Genomic DNA, 19,993 nt, shown 5'->3' with positions numbered 1-19,993 from the left:
TATATCATCACAATACAACCCATTTCTAGCTGTTCTTATAAAACAATGTTCTATCCTTCCATGTCAGTGCATGCTGATCTGCATTTAGGCAGATTTATCGACAAGCATTTCAGTAGCAGGGACAGATCCTGATGAATTCAGACACTCCCCTGATCTCTGTGTGGGCCCACCACAGTAGGTTGCAGTGATCAGCAGACAACTCCAGGGTCAATTCTTTCCTTCCACTCTGTGGATTCTCAGATGGAACTCAGGTCGGCAGGCTCGGTTTGGTGGCAAGTGCTTTTACCCACTGAGCCAACTTGCCAGTCTCTCTATCCTTCATTATTGTAATGTAAGCTGAAATGATTCCAGCTTCAACCGATACACCTTGGGGTATCACGCTCAAGTATTTAAGGTGTTTCTAGAAATCAGTTTGCTTAGTCAAAGGGATGTGTGCATCTTTTGCTACTATTTTGGACACTACTACTGCCAGCAGGCACAGATTCATTAGGGTGATTTGTAGTCTTCCCACGAAGCCCTTTTTAGAGTAATTCCTTTTTCTACACCCTAAATTCTCAAGAAGCTTGAAGAACAGTAGTTGTGACTCAGGCAGCCCTCAAGTTACCAATGAGGCATAGTGCTCAGGTGCTGGTGCAGGGAACCAACTCAGTAAGGCGAGGTACACAATGTACTGCCAAGTCCACTATGACAGCGACCCTATCTATCTACGTGGCATCAGGGAAGCACTAATACATCATTACCTGCCGGGACTCTGGAAAACGCCCTGCCTGCTTCCTCTCTCAGCTAGCATGAACCATCACAGCAGTAAAGAGCGCATGGAGTCCAATCAGAGTGCAAATGAAATTTAAGTGCTTTACTGAGAAATGAGGACTTTTACGATGAAACAAATGTCGTTTCGATTCCTTTCTCCAATACCACCATTTTTTGTTTCCGTATGGTCTGTTAATGAGCAAGAACTAGGCAATCTAGGCATGGAACTGGGAGCTGTTGCTTAGATACGTGGGCAATGAGAGTTTGTGGTCATGACTGAAGGCTATCTGTCAGTAGCACCAACTCCTGTCTTCTTCCATGGGGCATATAAGGCGCACTGAAGAAGCAGGCTCGGTCGGTCTTTGAGAACGCAGTGTTGAGAAATGCTCATTTTGGCTGAGCAGAGCCGAGCTGTGTTCCTCAGCCCACTACTAGCTTACCTTTCTATGCTCTGGACCCTGACCCTTGGCCAGCTACCCTGCCTCCTTCCCACCAGCACCTGCTGATGGCTACTGCTGCCTCTCTTTGACACAGGGAGAAGAAACTCAAGGCCAGAGTTCAAGAGCTGGTCAGCGCCTTGGAAAGACTCACCAAAAGCAGTGAGATCAGACACCAGCAGTCAGCAGAGTTTGTTAATGACCTAAAACGGGCCAACAGGTAAAGTTCCTGTGCAGCCCAGAGGCTGGGCATGGGAGGATCTATCTCCTGGGAAGTGATTGACACAGGGAGATCCTTCCCTGTCTCCTGGGAAGTGAGTAACACAGGGAGATCCTTCCCTGTCTCCTGGGAAGTGAGTAACACAGGGAAAGCCTTCCCTGTCTCCTGGGAAGTGAGTAACACAGGGAGAGCCTTCCCTGTCTCCTGGGGAGTAACACAGGGAGAGCCTTCCCTGTCTCCTGGGAAGTGAGTAACACAGAGATATCTTTCCCCATGTCTTTTGGAGTACAGAGTCTAGAGTCTGCCATACAGCTGACTAGAAACCCAGGAAATTCAAGATGAACACCATTTCAGATTAGATGGGCTTAGGAAAATGAAGTCTATTGTGGTTTCTCTTTGACGTTTCCCATAATAAATGTTCTGAGATGTCATGAGCAACAATAAAAAAATCTGTGTGTGAGCCAGTGTTTTCAATCGGCAGTCAAACCATCAGAGCAATTCCTCATCCAGTGAAACATTTCAGGGTACTCTAGACTCCAAGTTAAGAGGTTCAAAACATTTGCAGTACATGATCTTCCTATATGTAAAAAATTGAGGACTTCAGAACCTTTGTGCCTGTAAGATATCTATTAATACTTACAATATCTGGAACTAAAACTGAGACAGACTTTTAAGTTTTTATTCATTTACAAAAATTCAAGCTTGGTAGATATCACACATCTATGAAAACCACTGTTTCCCAATTGTAATTAGAATGGCACATTTCAATTTTGTAAGACTGCCTGGCTAATAGGTTACCTGGATTTCACAGTCTGCTTTGCTATCAATGTAAGACTCCCTGAACAAAGTTTTCAGAATCCCAGATGGATGTGTGTGTCCTCAAGCCACACTTTAGGAACTCCAGCTAGGGCAACATAGTGTACCTGAAGGGAGCTTATGTTCTATTTTGGAGCAGAGAGAATATGTAGACACACCTGGGCTTGTCTCCAGTCCAGTGGGCATGGATCTAGGGCCAGTTCACAGGCCTATTTTCTTTAGGTGACAGCATTTCCTTACAGTCCAAAGCACAGCAAAGCAGCTGCCCCTCTCCTGGGTGAGAGAATACTTTATGTAACTTATAGTTGGCCAGTATACCTAGTGTCTGTATTTGATTTTCTAGAATTCAGCAACCTCACTCTTACCTGTTTTGGATGTGGCCACTTTGGGCTGTTGGGTTAACACCTCTACTGAGTTAGGCGTCAGCATACCGCCTGGGCCTGCATTAGCATGCTTAAGTCAGAATCCCAGTACTGTGCAGCTTCTAATAGTAGACTTGGGATTCCTACTGAAGAGGCAGGCTGCACTCCCCAGTGCCACAAAGGACAGGGCGTCCCTCACTCCTCAGGATGAATCTTTACTCCCTTTCCTTTGTTCCCACACAGTAACCTGGTGGCTGCCTATGAGAAAGCAAAGAAGAAACATCAAAACAAGCTGAAGAAGTTGGAATCCCAGATGATGGCTATGGTGGAGCGACACGAGACCCAAGTGAGAATGCTCAAGCAAAGAATAGCACTGCTGGAGGAAGAGAACTCCAGGCCACATACCAACGAAACTTCACTTTAACAGGCACTCAGGCCCCAAGGTTCCGCCCCAAGGGGCTGAACTCCAGCAGCTCTCAAGTCCTCTGCAGAGAAAGGGTTCAACGAGAAGACTGCACCTAGGTCACGGCTCCACCCTTGGCGCGAGTAGTCCGTGATGGCACGCACCATGGATTGTGTCTGCACGGGCTTCAGCTGCTCCAGGCCTGGCCACGAGGGGTGCCAACAATGGCTCCAGCCAAGTGCACAGCCATGTCTTGTTTCATTTTCACCACACAAGTTCTCATGCTCTTCTCACTTGTTCCGTGTAGTGGTGGGTGGGAATCCAGGCACTTGGTTTTATGCGGATTTCCAAGTCTTTTTCTTTTTTCTTTGGTTTTTCATAGACTGGACTATTCTCCTGAAACCTGGATTTCTTCCTTCCTCCTCCAAGGGAAAAGTGACAGTGTTTTGTGTGTTTCCAACATCTAGGGCTTGCGGCCCACCGCAGCAAGGCTCTGCCTTCCAGGTCCTAAGGTACCAGATTCCTGAGATAGTCACATAGAGGGATTAGTTGAGAGTGACAGACCACTGGAGGACACAGTGTCGCTGATCACCCCAGACACACCGCAGTTTCAAACAGAGCATCATCACGGCTCTGTGTAGACAGTTCTGTACTGGACAAATAAAAAACATCTATTTTTATTGTACAGGCAGGGGTGGAAGCTGTTTTAATCCCCGTCCAGCAAGAGTAAAACTTAGAATACTCTTGATATATGTAGTAAAGCCAAGGTTTTACCAGGGTTTTTTTCCTAGGACAGAAAAAAAGCAGTATTAGCTCTTTCCCAGCCCCAGGGCACTACAGTTCCTATTCTGAATCAAAACTTTGCTACCTGAGCACATATGTAGCTGGACCCTGCCTCTCTCAGGGCAAGAGGCTTTACGTTGTTGGACAATGAGACCCTTAATGTTGTACAAGATGGTTGCCACCTATAAATAGAGTGCCATTGAACCTTTAGTCCCCAACATCATGAAGGGGATTGGGTGAGGGAATGGCTGACAGGCTTCCTAGTCTTTCCCTCCAGATGCAGTGATTTCAAGCAAAATGGTGACCGGGAGGCATGACCTCAGTACCTAAACTCTAGGGAGGCATCCCAGTCATGTTTTCTACTGTAGCTTTTACCATTTTACCTTCTGCTGTTCATAGATACAATTAAGGGACAGCCTGGCTTTTTTTCCACCTGTGGCCCCCAAGACACTCTCCATCTGCTGTGAGAAATATGCTCCACTGTCATGGTTAACTAGGGGAAGGATGCTGTGCTTATGACCATGGTGATGCTGCAGACTCCAGGCTATGGGTGGATCTGCTTTTAGAACGCAAAGTTCTTCAGCCTTCTGTGCATGAGGAAGAGATGCTCTGGCTTTCTCCTACAATGGTTAGCCCCCAAAGCTCAACAGTCTTTCTTTCTCAGACCAGTACCAAGCTCTACTCACCCTGCGAACAGAAACAAAAATGTGACTGGTTTGAGTCAAGGCCTGGCCCTTGAGTGTTGATGGCTTTTTAGCCTTTTGTCAATCCCTGTGATCCATTTTCTCAGTGTTCACTTTTGGGGTAAAGTTCTATTTTGTTATGAGGAAAATGTGTGGATAGAAACATCTGCTGCCTCCCCACCACCCCAAGACTTTAATAGATAAAGTTAGCTTTCAGTTTTTCAGGTACCTGCAGGAAATGTCTGCTCCCAAGCAAATTGGGACGGGCCTGGCTGTCCTGGTTGAGGAGACCCCACATTCCAGGTAACAGATGATCGCTAGGCTTCCTGCTCTGTCCATGCAGATACAGTCAGCAGCATGCATGCAGGAGGCTGAGATGGAAGGTGAGACTGAAGCAGAGATGGCGGTCCACCTGCTGAGCTCTGCCCCCTCCAGGTAAAATCAGAGAACCTATGCCTCTAGGTCCACAGTACCTCCACAAAAAAGACCCCAAAGCAGTAATCCTACCAGGCCTTAGTCTGAGTTTCTAAGTACATAAATATATGGTGACTTGTGAAAACCATTTGACAAGCTAAAATGCCACGTTTTTAAAGAAGTGGGAAAGGGCCATACAATCTTTTCCTTTTAATTTTCAATCTTTGTTGGGGGTTGAAGCAGCAGGCATTTGATTATGTGAATTGTCGCACTGATTAAATATATGATAGCAGGTGCCTGAGTAATTTTCCTTTTTGTTTAACCTGACTCTTCCGAACATACTCTTAAATAGGAAATGGTTTCCATTAACATGTCTATTATGGCTAACAAAATCATCTTGATTTTAATTTGTATGGGGTTAAAAACCTTCGGAATTTCCTATCTTTGAAACCCCACCACCACCCAAAGTCTTCAGGGGTTCTCTGTAGGCAGGCACCTTTACTAATCAAAGTCAATTTTGGCTCCTGAAACAGTAAGCAGAGCAAAAGGTCCCGTTAGGAGCCATTTCAAGGTTCCCTTGGACTGTATTCTCCCATTCTGAACTGAGGCAGACAAACCCGAGTAGGCAGCAGTCCCATGAGACATCTATCCATGGCTGGCTCTGGTCCCCTGCAACAACCCCATGTACAAACTTGTTACAAGTCAAACTTGCCTTCCTTGTAACAGTAAGAAAGCCTCCATCGGACTCACAACAAAGACTGTCATGTGATCAGACAGCTGAGGTTTATCCTTGTCTCCTACCATACATACTCCAGGTCTAAATGAGTGTCACATGGCACCAGTGGAGGCAGAGAACTTGGACCCACTCTCACCTGCTGATGTGGCTCATTTCTTAATGTGTGTGTAGCCTGAACCTGGACACTACATTTAACAGACATTTAGAAGTTTTTGTTAGCCAAGGTGCTTGGTTCTCTGTTCAGCCACATGAACTTACAAGGTCTTCCTCTGAGCCTGTAGCGAATTTTACAAGGGCTTCAGAGAACTCTAAAATAGAACTTTGGCATGGTTCTGTAAGGAAGAGCAGTCTAAGGCACAGCCTTAGGCTTTTATTCATTCTATAAACTGTTAAAAAAAAAAAAAGGTGCTTAGTAACCTTACCACTGTAAGGGAAATGTGAGACTATTGGAAGTCTAGTTCCTACATACAGACATTACCTGAACAGGAAAAAAAAAAAATCTTAGTTTGCTACAGGGTTGGAATGCCTGTATCACTGGCATGAACTGAAAATCACCAGGCTTCTGTATCCACCTGTCCACTATGCCCCACAAAAAATTCTATGCAACGATATAAATTGTGTAAACTACATCAGAGCTGCCAGGAACCGGGCTATCACACTCATGTTTTAGGTAGAGAATAACATCATGGCAGTAACAGAAACAACACTCTTATCTGTCAAAACACTTCCTTCCATAAATGCTTTCAATTATAAATGTTTCATTGGGAGTATGTCAACAACAACAAAAACCCAGCACTAAGTGTACAGTGTCACCTACCGAACTACATTTATTTTTTTTTTAGAGCCCAACAGAACAAATTCACTGATGATTAGAATTTCTGCCCTGATCTTCATTAGAGTATGGTCCTAGGGAGGGAGCGGGGCACACAAGCTTAAGTAACATTAGTATTTTCTTTCTGTGGTACACTGCAGCTTTTAGAACAAGATATAACTGCTGAAGAAATCAGCAATTTTGTGTTTAGCCAATAGAACCTAAATAACGAAGAACGACAGAACAGCACCTTGGCCACAGCTTGCAAACTCTGGTGAGCAGGCCTGGCTTGCTATCGAAACGCCTCCGCCTTTGAAGTGTGTGCACAATGGAAACCCCTTGTTTATATACAGGTCAGGTCGAAGTCCACTCTCAACCTGGTGCCTCCTAATCTCACCTCATTGTCGAAACACCTCTGTATTCGTTTAGAAATGTTTCTGTCTGCTGCCAATGGTCTGAGATGCTGTGACCCCAGCTAACTGAGCACGCTTGTGTAGAGGAAGACATTTTCATATGCAGGCAAGCATTACAATTTTGGTAATCCAGTATAACCTTAACATGTTATCTGATATTTTGTACATGTGTACTAAGAGGGGGAGAAAAAAAAGCTGGGTCCCAGAATCAAGAACCATTGTTGGATAAGTACACCCACCACTTAGCATTTGACCTTCCCAGTCTCTCATCTGATAATACCGGAACCGCCTGCTCATCAAACAGCATGCAAGTTCTGTAGAGGATTCCACCCCCATGGAGATGCTCTGGTTAGGTATGGTTCTGCTCTATCGTTCGCCCTTTCCATGGTCAGACTCATGTGGAAAATGGCTGTAGAGCCCACAGTGTTCCTCTGCAGTCTTCCTGTTGGGACACCCACTTTCCAGCGCCCCCATAACCTAATTTTGTTAGGACCTGATGCAAAGACTACAAAACATGTTCACTTCTGTTTCTAATCCGCTTTTAGACATATTAACTTACTTTGCATGAAATTTCACTTTTTTATTAATGGAAAATGTGCTTTTATACCACTTGAATTAGAAACCCCTGCTTGAATGTACTGTCGTTAAAGCACACGTGACTGTCTGCATCTGTCAGTACTGTTCTGTTTGTACCCAAGTCTCATTGTAAAGTGGCTACTAAACACTGTACTATACCTTGTAATTTTTTAGGCTCACTTGTAGCTTTAAATGTTTCCAGATGCCTTTAGTTTTAGCTGCTGTAAAATAGCTACTTTGTGTTATTTGATATAGAATTGTTTAAAAAAAAAAAACCTCCATTTATTTATACAGAGACATTTATAATATTTTACAAACGTTCTTATATTCTGAATAAATATTTCTAATTCCATGAAGTACTTTGTTTTAATTAAAGAGTAAGAGGTTCTATAGAAGTCTTTGCCAGTCATGCATGTAAATACAAACCAGAGATGCTTCCATTCATTTAGGGGCTAGATGTAAAACTACTTCAGATCAAAAGAACAACAAAATTTTCGTTTATCACCAATTTTTATTTGGTTGCTTTCACAAACATCATAAACAGAAGGTTCTCTATTAGATGATATTTTTAAAATGTAAAGGATCAGGAAGTCAAATGGAAACTACTAGAGAGCAGTTCCATAGCATGTCAGAGTGTTAACATGTCAGAAGTGCTAAAACACCGACTTTTGGCTACATGGAAAGAACTTTTGATAGTAACAGTTATATAGCTGAGAACTCTAAAAGAACAATGCATTTCTCCTTCTGTCTGAGACCCAAGAACAGGACATTCTGCTGGAAAGCCCAGTTCTGGCCTAAGTTTAAGAATCATTGCATTTTACTTATCTGGTTTAGACCGCCAGTCCACCACTATACTCTTGTTAAGAGAGCCAAACTGTGAATGGAGAAAAAGATGACATTCCCACTGTCCACTGTCATTTCTGAATGAATTCTATGTTTTATATTCCTACTAATGCAAACAACTTCATAACCTTTTGGTCCAGGTCCAGAGATCTGGCAGCCAAGAATAACAATAATGACTTAAATAAATTATAGTAAAAAGAACAGGAGCAGAACCAATGATAAAGGAGCAACTAAAACAGAGCCAATTTTATAGGTAATGCATTCTAAATATCCAGAATTAGACCAAATTTTACAGTATTCTACAGAAAGCCAATGTGGGTGACTTGCCATCTTCCATCATTTTAAATGTATTGTGGGGGGGGGGGGATAGTTTTAGCTTTGAAGTGTGAATTACATTCGAAAAGCCTTTAGAAGGTACAGCATACTTACCATTGAAGACAGCCCTGCATATCTCAGGGGAGAGTACAGGTGTCAATCTCCATGTCTTTGGAAGTGCAGTGCTCCGGACTCATTAATTCACAAACCCCAGTCACTGGAAATTTATGAGTCACACCAATGTAAGTGAAAACCAGTTCCAATCATTTCATAGACACTGAACTTGAGTGAAGCGGTAGGGGGTGGCACTGAATAAATTCAGTCCTAAAGGTGGTTGTCACACCACAACGAACCTAACAGGCTATTTGGTGGGGGGGTCCTTGTTGCTTTACCTAAATGTTTGACTAATAACCACAATAAAGCAAATAACTTTCACACTACCACAAACATAATCATATAAAGGGTTTACATCATCTTTCCCCAAGTATTAAAATGCCCTAGAGTCAAATAATAAAAGTTAGGCCAAGATTAAATGTTAAATTGTTTCACATAAGACAAAACCAATTAATGAAGAAACAAAGGTTACAAATCTATTTATTCTAAAGCCCAGGTTTTTTCATTGAACATTATATCCTTAAGTAATTTCACCATCGTTTGTGTACCAGCTTTGGCAGCTTCCATGACTCAGCATATCATTTACCTTTCCCAGACAGACTTACAGACAAGCAGACTATTTCAAGACTACCAGGAGCATCAGGTTTTCACAGCATAGTGTAAACCACTTCTCAAAGACATAGTGCTTAAAACTATACAACTTTTACTCACTTCTGCACCCAAACTAAACTGTACGCTTCATTTTTGTAAGATTTAAGACTGTTTATTCATTCATTCATTTATTTATTCATTTATTTACTTATGAGAAAGGGTTTCTCTATGTAGCCCTGGCTTTTCTGGAACTGTGGCCTCAAACTCGAGAGATTCCCCTGCTTGATTACAGGTGTGTACCACCATGTCTGGCCTGATTTAGGACTATCTTAACTAAGAATATCACTTAAAATAGCTAAATACATGAACATTCATGAAGATTCATTATGGTTTCATTGAAGCCAACAGATTAACCGAATCATACCTAGGTCTAATAAGTCAGCACTCATTTTAAAACATTTTAAGATTTAAAACTAATCAGCAAATAAAAAAGTTTTTAAGAATTAAAGCCAAGTTAAGGGTTTTACTACTCTTGCCTATTTGTTAAACTGAAAAAAATTATTATTCATACAATGGAAGTTAGCTGTCTGCTCTCCTAATTTGAACGAAACAAACTGAAAATGAAAGGCTCATTCCCTTGGATACTTGCACTTGACATTTAACAGTTACCTGTCTAACACTCAAACACAAAGCAAAATTGCTACACAGACATCAGCGAAATGCATACTCCTGCAGGACCACCTCATGCTTTTCCAAGGTATTGTGCATGCCACGTGTCCAAGTACGCCACTGTTCACGCTCCAGGTGCATTACCGCAACTCACCAAGCCATCCACAGCCAGCAGATGCTACCCCTCCAAAGCTCACAGCTGGCAACCTCTGTGCTAATTTCTTAAAGCTTGAGAAATGGCTTAAAAATGTTACAGCTGTGTCCCCAAACAGTCTAGAGCTATTGTTTTAGACATCGAGATCAAATCACTGGAAGTACAAAGTATTTGGACCTTCTACTTGAAAAGCTCAATATCCTAAGAACTGAGGACTAGGAAATGTTGCCCATTTCATTCTAGAACTACATTGAAGTGTTTTCTCTGCTCCCACACCAATTTCACAGCTATATACATCGACTTGAGAGAGCACAGCCCTTCTCGCTGCTTGAGGCTCAAGAGTTAAAGTTCTGGCAAATTCTCATGGAGCCAGATTCATTTAGAGATACAGCACACAGAAAAAGACTGATTACTGAAACAGATGCTCAAAAAATGGCACTGAGCAAAGGAGCCAGTAACAAAACATCAACCCAAACTACCCAACCCTGCAGCAAACACTGGGGGCCTCACCTCCCACTGAATAACCTAAGACCAAGCCACACCCTGAAACGGACCTCCCTCATTTCTCTCCCCAGAACCGTTGACCAACACCACCCAAATTACTAGCATCTTGAGGTGAATTCCTTTTAGACCGTGCTTTCAGACAGCGAGCACAGACAGAACCCATGCCTCTGCTACACTAAGACTCAAGATACATGTGATCGCTCTACTGCTGACTTCAAATTAGGTATCCTAGTGTGAACATGTCTCAAAAGAAAGCCTGGGAGCTTTAACACAAAGTACAAAGGAGTACAGGGGAAATTCAAACAAACAAAAGCCCTGTTAGCCCTAGGTTAACAGAAATGCCTTCACATCTAGTTCTATGCATGAGTGGGCTGAGGCTTCACTTTCCACTAGCTATATACTTCAGTAACAACTGCTGCTTGTCACAGGGAAACTGCTGGCAGCACACCCACATGCTTGTGACTCTGCTACACTCTGGGCTATCTTGTTATCAACAGAGTAGTTAAGAGCATTGGCTGTTCTGGCAGAGGACCTGGGTTCTATTTCCAACACTGTAACTCCAGTTCCAGGGGGATCTGACACCCTTTTCTGGCCTCCTTGGGCACCAGGCACACATATGGTACACATACATACACATTACAAAGAAATTAAAGTAATAAAAAAATTAAAAATGAAGTCCAGAGTGCCCAGAGCTCTGCAGAATCAACACAGAAAGGGCTCAAAACACCAGTCCTTAAAGTGAGAAAAATGACATCAGAATCAGCGGATTGCTTGGCAATCATACTTAGAAAACACCACTTCATTGAGGAGAAGAAACTGCTTGGGAAGGACTCACATTTCGACTCTGCTTGGGCTGGGTACCGGCCACTTTCTCATCTGGAGCATCATGTAATCACTCAAGTGCTAGTAATGCATCAGGAGTTTCTTCCTTGAGCTCTGCCGAGCAACTACTAGAAATGACAATCTACATCTGACAAATCTCGGATTGCTGATCTCAATCTACTACCTTCTACCACAGGCTTCAGGAATAACCCAATTCTATATATAGAGAGAAAAAGATGTGGAGAAGGACCACTGTAAGCCCATTTATAGACTTTTAGGAAGCTACACAAATGTGTTCTAAAGCGTTAAGACACCAGGAATGAGCCGTTCTGGCCCAGCCTTACCAAGCTGTGAGAAGTAATGCCCCATACATAAAGGTGATAATAACTTGGGACACAATAGTGCTTTCCTCTGCTCATGGTCAATTCAAGTCACAACACATCTGAACTTCCTCTCTCAGGCTACAAAATAATCCAACTCAAAACCAGGAGGAAGAAGTGTTCATGAATACAACCATGATTAATAACACAAAGAAAATACCGCCTGAGAGAACACAACTCTTGTTACTACGATCTCCAGGAAAGGAGGTGCACAGGTAGAGAAAAGGCCAAGATGCATTGCAGAAGAAAACTTGTCCAGCAAACGATCATTTCCCGGTTCCCTTCCTCTATTACTATTTAATGGCAGAGGAACAGAGTTGCTAGGCGAGGGATTTGGTAACGAAATGTTTTTAATGCACATAGGCACCAGTCCTTGACATTTTTAGAAACAGTATTCTATAAAGGAATTTGATTCCTATAGAATATAGCCATTCTCTAAGATTTGCAATTTTTTATTGACACTACATGTAAATTACTAAAACTCCAAAAGAAAAATACAGCCAAGTCTTACAGCATAATATTAATCTGCTATATAACTCCATTATCTGTAATTACTAATTAGTATTTAATATAAAAATAATGATATTCAAAGTTCACAACAGCAAGCAGTGTCCACAATTCCTCTGACAGTGCTGGGAGACTATTTTTTGTATACTGGTACAAAAACCTAGTTAGATCTTTCAACAATTCCACCCAAGCTACCAGGTCTATGAGGTTTTTCAGGCCCCTCAAAATGCTCATGTCTCAGGACGGAATCACTGTTTGAAATCCTAGAGTCATCCATTCACTACTTCTTAACAAAAACTTACAGGGAGTATGTAAACTGCATTCTTTGTCTCTTGGAGTAAAATGGCTAAGGACAAAGTTACTTAACATTCTTCAAACCACTGAAGTTACACATAAGAGCACCTACAAAGTTAGACTTAAAAAGATTCACAGTGCACTGCACCTTGGAACACATGCGGTTGGGTCCTAAGGATGTTTAAAAAGCGATTTCAAAGTCCCACCCTTCAAATACACAAACCATAATAAGGCCGACACATCTACTGTTCCGTCTAGCATCGTAAAAGGCAGCACTACGCATAAGTACATTATTGCAGAGTCAGCATCCTCATCGCCAGATTCTATAAAGAAATGCTAACACAGCTCAGAGAAGAAATCCAGTCCTGTGCTAAACACACTCTCTCAGATAACCTGAACAGTGGAGGAGGAAGTACAGCAGACGTACATTAACAAGGTACACCAACTGAACATTTTCTGCATAGTTGAGTCACATCAGACACACAAACCTTAATTCTTCTTCCAGCATGCTTTCACTTCAGCCTGCTGTGAGAGCGAAAGCCCACAGTCATCATAATTGTATCCCAACCAAACCCTTGCTTTGTTCCACAGTGCGTTGAATGAAGCAGCACAGCATTGCTGGTTGACATACAGTCAACCACTTCAGAGGCCATACTTCTGGTAACTAATCACTTTTGCTTTAGTATTGAGAGATGAAAAATCCAACCTCTACAGGCACCAGAGAGACTGACCAAAGTACTCATTTAAAAAGAATCTCTCTCTCTCTCTTACACACACACACACACACACACACACACACACACACACACACACACACACAACTTAAATGGTTTCCAGATGACAGTAAATGAGTGAAAATGACTTGTCTGCTGAGCAAACTAAGTTTTCACTCCCTTAACTACTTAACAGAAATCTGGAATGCTGGGACCAACTATAAATATGGCTCAAGAAGACCCAACCAAAGCAGCCGTATTTCTGACAAGAATAGCATGGGCTTCCAAACACAATCATATACTGGGTTAAACAGCAGAGGTCACAGAAGGATTCACAAAGTAGTGGCATTAAAGATTCTAGACACACTGTATCATTGTGAAGTCTCCTGCTTAGCACCGAGAGAGTGACAGTTTCATTAATAAACAATTTCTTCTTTAAAACCAGCCATCTAAAAGCTAAAGCAATGTAGTAATACCAAGTGAATTCCTTACAGTAATAGCCCTTCCTTTCAAAGTCCTGCGGGGCTAAGGAGAACCCCTATTAAATAGGCTACATATACAGAATAAAGATTTCTATAGTAATATTTATAAGCAGAGATATACTTTGTGGATACCACTTGTAAAAAAAAAAAAAAAAAAAAAAACTTTAAAAAACCCACATGACAGATGCGCGTGCACACATGCACTCAAACAACCCCATCCCACCCCCAGGAAATATTCTCAGCGAGGTCAGATGCAGCCAAGATGCTATTGCCTCCTTAAAGCTCTGGTGATTGTCCTCAGTTACAGGTGAGCCTTTGCAAAATGGGCATTGTCATGCTTGTTTAGATTTAAGAATCCTGAAGGAGCAAAGTACAAAATACATTCCTAGGTGTGAGCTAAATACATTACTTAAAGGGTCCCCCAGCAACAGGCTTTATTTATTTGTACTGGGTAAATTGCATAACCCCTTCTTTTCTCACTTTATAACCCAGGGGCTTCAAGACATTAATAAAAAGCACGTCACTCTGCTATTATAGCAAACTAGAATCTAATATGACATTAGCTTCCACAGATCAACACTGAGATGCAATATAAAACTAAGAATGTAGTTTGCCACATATACTCACAGTAGAGTATGTATAGATATTTCACATGAGCATAATCATTGCACAATACTGAACACCTGGAGGCAGGATGGTCAAGCATGACCCAAAGTAACTGCCAGCGACTGGCTTCCATTCTGCTCCAGCACTCATAGGTTCTGGGACAGCATACACCACAGCTCAGAATTACAGCATTAACTCTCACCAATTCATCCTCTCTTCAGGCTGTGGACTTTGTCCTGATGAAGTGCTCAAGAGTTCACTGTGCAAATGAGTATTGTTTTGAAGATGCTGGTTCTAAATAAACTGATAAATTCCAAATAGAAGGATTAGCTTCTCGGTGGTTAGAAGCAGACAAATGAGCAAAATGCCTGCAATCCTGACGTCACGTTTCAGCTCTTAACACTCATTAATAACTGGGGGTTTAAGTTTCTGTTAAAATTTTCAGTAAGAAAACTTATTGCAATCACTAAGATGTGGAGATGAAACACTCCTATTCACTTGGCTACTTGTTGATGACTCAATCAAAACAGCTCTTTTCTTGATCAGAATATAAAATAAATGCCCTCAAAAAGGAAAAGACAAAAAACAAAGGCAGCTAAAATCTGGTTGCAAACACTGAGACGGTAGATCCATAGAAAAGGTTCTAACTGATTTACAGTGCAAATTTGTGTTTCTTTCTAGTTTCTCTTCTGCACAGAAAATCTCTTTAGCAACTGCCTCCCTGCACTTCTTTCAGATACCTGAGAAAGGTAAGGCTTGAGGAGACACCACTCAAAGCGACAGGTCTCTGATCATGGGACTTCCGCAATACACCTGCTGCTATCAAAGGTCCAAGATCTTCATTATAGCATTTTGGTCAAACTTGAAACTCAGGAAGGTCCGGGATGAAAATGGGAACTTGCAATGTCCGTTACACGCCACAGAGTGTCCCTCAACATGTTCTGCCAATGAGTCTTCACCAGAACAAGGCAAGTCATACACGGCATCTGCTTAGGAAACAAAATTGGTAGTCAGTAACTCGGAAAGTTTACCAAAGACTACCCTCCACCTATTCACAGGGGGAAATTCAGGCAGACTGTATGTTTATCTTTCTATAATCTGATTCAATCCTTAAGTGCCTCAGGCAGTATTCAATGGAATTTTATCTATTACTGCTTATTTCTATTAATTCAGATTTTTAACCTCTGCCTTTTAAGAGCCTTGATATCCTCTTGCTTTCAAATTGGGCATGTTGTTAGCTCTTGTATTTGTATTTTGTGCCTGAGTGACTGGAGCTTCTTAACAGAGGTCAATATGAAAATTACACAGGGGGTGGGGGTGGGGGATCTGTAAAGATTACAAGGAAAATACAGTTGAAGTTTACCAGGTCCTCAACAGATCACAAAGAAAACCTCCGAAGTTCTTAGACAATTAGTCTTAGCAATGCCCTTCTTTTGGATATAGTGCCCAAAGCCAAAGGAAACAAAGGTAACATACCAATTGAGATGCTAGCGAGAGTCCTGTGTTTAAAAGATAGAGTGGTATCTTCCCACAGTGAGGCTCAAGCATGTGTGTTCTTTTTAATCCTGTGTGTGCACACCCACGTGAGAGCATGAGTACAGGCGTGTCACGGCACACACGCAGAAGTCAGATGACAACTCAGGTGTCAGCCTGTGCCGTTCACTTTGCGATGGGGCCTCTTGTTTGCTTGACTGACTGACCACAGACTTCCAGGAATCCAGTGCTGTTTCCCATCTTGCCACAGGGGCACCGGATTATACATCTGCACTACCATGTCTGGCTTGGATTGTATGGATCAGAACTTGGGTCCTTCTACCCACTGAGCGATCTTCCTAGACCCAGGCCATCTCTTGTAAGACAGCTTTCATTTTATTTTTTTAATGATTGGTTAAGTTGAGTTACTAAAGCCGACTCTGGCATCTGCAGTAGTGACTCTGAACTCCATTCCTGGCTCAGCACAGATGGAGGTGATTCACTTAGCCATCTCAGGACTGCCACTGAGTCACTGGTGGATCTGTATCTGAAAATTGACTTTAAATATTTAGAAATAAAGAAAATAATGCTCATTTCTTTTTCACTTTTTGGTTTGAGACAGGGTTTCTCTGTGTAGCCCTGGCTGTTCTGGAAATTGCTCTGTAAACCAGGATGTCCACAAACTCAAGAGATCCACCTGCCTCTGCTGGAATTAAAGGCACAAGCCACCAGCATCCAGTGCTCTTCATTTCTTAAGAGTTTTCAATATGAAAGGTTTCGATTTGGATGAATATATAACAGTGGCACAAGGAAATTTCTTACCATTCAAATTAGCACCTAAGAACAATAGTGTATTATACTTTTAAATGACATCTATTAATCAAATGTCAATAGCACTAAAATAACTTTCTACATTCGTTATTAGTTTCTGTGGTGGTCTGAATGAGAAGGACATCCATAAGCTCATATAGTTGCATGCTTGTTCCGCAGATAAAGAACTGTTTCCAAGAATTGGCCTTGTGGGAGGGAAGTATGTTGCTGGGGTGGGTTTTGAGGTTTCAAAAGTCCACTCCAGGCCAATGTCTTTCCCTGGCTGCTGTTTGTGGATCAGGATGTAAAGCTCTCAGCTACTTCTCCAGCACCCTGTCTGCCCCCCAGCTACCATGTAAGCAAACCCCAATTAAATGTTTTCTTTTTAACAGAGTTGCTTTGGTCACGGCATCTCTTCACAGCATTAGAACAGTGACTCGGACAGTTTCCAAATCAGACACACTACATTCCCTAACTGAGGAAGGAGAAACGGCATCCTTTGGATGAAAGCCATGTGCTTAGCAACACTTGAAAAAGTTGATCCCACCACTTACAGAAGCAGAATGAGAACGAAGCATCCTCATTGTCACACTTCCCACTAACCCACAAGCCAGTGTTCACAACATCCATTCATGCGGACCCAGGGCCTGAACACTTACAAAAGGAACACTACGTTCAACAGTAAGTAATGTTATCTGGATCACTTACTAGTAATTCCTTCCAGGCAGTTTCCACTGAGAGAATATCACATATGAAACCTCTGCAGCACATAGACAGCTCTTGCTGTGTAACTACCATCACCACAAAGACCACTGATGTCATACCTGCTAACATCAAACCCAGCCCCATAGAACAAATACTTTAAAAAAAGAAAATGGCTTGCCTGTCTCAAAGTTGTCCTGAAGTTTTCGTGGATGCAGCTTCTTTTCACATTTCTGTTAAAAAACACATATTTAGCACAGTCTGTTGTTATTTTTACTTATTAAAACCCAGGAGATACATGACCATACATATCAAGAAGAAAATTAAACCAGGAATCTAATCACCATTCCCAGTGGGTTTCCTTAGAGCCCAACTTTTAAACAATTTGGAGAATAAATACCTACTTCATTACCTACAGCATACAGCCTATGAACATGACTATGAACAACAACAATGTAAACTACAGTTCAAACAGCGGCAAGAAAGGAAATGTCAATCACTGTTTCCTTCTGCCCCAGGTTGGCCTCAAAGCAGCCCAGGCCCGTCTGAAGCCTGAGCTCCTCTGGCCTCAGCCTCCTAAGCATTCTGCCAGCACGCCAGGCTGAATTTTTTCTAAACATTACACAATGTACCCATATATTGAAACATATGGCGCCCCATAAATATCTACATTCTTATGAATCTACTAAAATATACAAATTTAATTAACACCCCTTAAAAGGTGTATGTGAATACCCAGGGAAGCCAGGTGTGACAGTATCAGACCTCTAGGAGCTAGAGATCAAATCTGGGTCAGGAAACTGGACTTGCAGCCTCTGAAGAAGAACAGATGCCCTTAACCATGGAGCCGTCCTTCCAGGCCCTTGAACAATGAATTTTCAGAAAAAAAGATTGCTTGTTTTTACTATAGAGTTGTTTGCAAGGTTTTAAAATAAATGTTTAAAAAAACCACACAAGGCAAAAAGCAGAAGTGTACCCAAGTAACTATTCCAGGCCTGCAGTTAAGAATGGCCAACGGTGTTTTAGGTTTTAGTACATGAAGGCAATAGAGAAGAATTTAACTTTATTAAAATGCTATCATTAAAATTAATCAAAGAAAAATAAGAATGAAACCAACGTTACTGTGTCTAGACAACACTTGCTCCATTCTTAAGATGAGAGCCATCTCCCAAGTACTTGAGCCCAGAACTCTTACCATCAAGGGATTCTGCTGCTTTGCTGGTTGACTGTGAACTCCGTTTGTTCTCTTCTTTTGATTAGGTGAATCTTGATACTGCTTTCTGCCATTCCCTCTCATATTTTGATTCTGTTTTTCCAGGAAAAAGAACACGTAAATCTACAGTATAACAACATGAATATCTCTCTATGACTGTTTATCTCAGTTGAATAGAGTTCCATAAAGCACCATCCAAACATTTATACATTGCTGTATGAACTTATTTTCTTAGAGGATTGCTTTGCAAAGGAACATCTCTGAAACAGGAAACAGCAAATGCATCATTCCCTAGGTCCTTTCCACACCTCTTGCTTTATCCATGGCTGCTTATAAACTGCTTATACCCCATGAATATGGCAGGGTACAGGTCAGGGGTAAAGCTCATACAGAGCACAAGGTCCCAGAGTCAACGCCAGCATGAAGATAAAGGAAAGGGAGCAGAGGCAGAACAAGCCCTAAAGTCCCTGGGTACGCCGGAGACTGCACTGGGAAGGGCACACGGGCCAGCCCGCTTTTCTCTTTTCAGCCTGTTTAACACTGTGCCTGGGTATGGATGGGGCTGTGAGTCAGTGCGGGTGACGGTCAGAGAACATCGTGACAGACCCCGTTCTCTCCTTTCCCCTTTACATGCATTCCAGGGCCATACTAAGGTCGTGAGGCCAGTGCACAGAGTATCTACACACTAAGTCATCTTGCTGGCCCTCACAGCTCTTAATGGTATAAATTAAAGGTAGGCACCAGCAGTCACCAGAAAATTATAATAAACAAATAAGTGCCACTGAGAGAATAATCTTTTACAACATAATGAACATCAGTGTTTTAAAAACTTGGGCCTTGGCCGGGCGGTGGTGGCGCACGCCTTTAATCCCAGCACTCGGGAGGCAGAGCCAGGCGGATCTCTGTGAGTTCGAGGCCAGCCTGGGCTACCAAGTGAGTCCCAGGAAAGGCGCAAAGCTACACAGAGAAACCCTGTCTCGAAAAACCAAAAAAAAAAAAAAAAAAAAAAAAAACTTGGGCCTTTAGTCTTAAGATTAGACACATGGATATCTTTTCAAATATCCATTTCTACTTCAGATCTTGAAAAACAGCTACTTGAGAGAACTGTGAATAATGAAGGTAACTATTCCTTACAAGAATGTTTCTCTTCATTCCACCCTCTCACTTACAGAAAACACTGGGTAGCTGCTGAAATAACTGGCCAACAGCAACTAACGGAAGTGGACAGATGGTGGAGCTCATGCCACCACGCTTTCAACGGAGCTTCATGTTCTCTTGGCAGTATTTCCTCTCCTGTGCCATTCTTTAGGATGGACACCTCAGTGGCAGCAGACGGAATGTCTGTCAACACCAGCAATCCTCACTTTGTCCCACACCAGCGGCTCTGCTGCTGCTGT

At 42.2% G+C, this 19,993-nt stretch overlaps 2 protein-coding genes across 7 annotated transcripts in view; one reads left to right on the top strand and one right to left on the bottom strand.

Moving 5' to 3' along the window:
* Mcc (MCC regulator of WNT signaling pathway) overlaps positions 1 to 7,760 on the top strand; it is a 373,270-nt gene extending 365,510 nt beyond the window's left edge. For all 5 annotated transcript variants that reach the window (XM_052742119.1, XM_052742121.1, XM_052742120.1 and 2 more), the window contains 2 exons: positions 1,285 to 1,407; positions 2,829 to 7,760. In XM_052742119.1, the coding sequence (XP_052598079.1) occupies positions 1,285 to 1,407; positions 2,829 to 3,009 (304 nt within the window). In that variant the 3' untranslated portion in view covers positions 3,010 to 7,760. The remainder of the gene's footprint in view (positions 1 to 1,284; positions 1,408 to 2,828) is intronic.
* A 1,380-nt stretch (positions 7,761 to 9,140) lies between these two features.
* The window catches only part of Dcp2 (decapping mRNA 2), a 39,201-nt gene continuing 28,348 nt past the window's right edge, over positions 9,141 to 19,993 (bottom strand). Inside the window, exons 9-12 of one of the 2 annotated variants that reach the window (XR_008219158.1) lie at positions 18,579 to 18,689; positions 17,565 to 17,616; positions 15,139 to 15,384; positions 9,141 to 14,701 (exon numbers count right to left, since the gene is read on the bottom strand). Coding sequence is in view for 1 of the 2 variants with exons in the window: in XM_052742125.1 (XP_052598085.1) it covers positions 15,221 to 15,384; positions 17,565 to 17,616; positions 18,579 to 18,689 (327 nt within the window). In the remaining variant the exon portion in view is untranslated. Of the gene's footprint in view, positions 15,385 to 17,564; positions 17,617 to 18,578; positions 18,690 to 19,993 lie in introns of both variants that reach the window. The other variant, XM_052742125.1, reaches the window with a different exon arrangement.

This window comes from Peromyscus californicus, unplaced genomic scaffold, assembly GCF_007827085.1.
Source record: "Peromyscus californicus insignis strain IS unplaced genomic scaffold, ASM782708v3 Scaffold_17__1_contigs__length_78620276, whole genome shotgun sequence".
Taxonomy (NCBI): Eukaryota; Metazoa; Chordata; class Mammalia; order Rodentia; family Cricetidae; genus Peromyscus; species Peromyscus californicus.
This window is presented reverse-complemented; position numbering and strand designations above follow the sequence as displayed.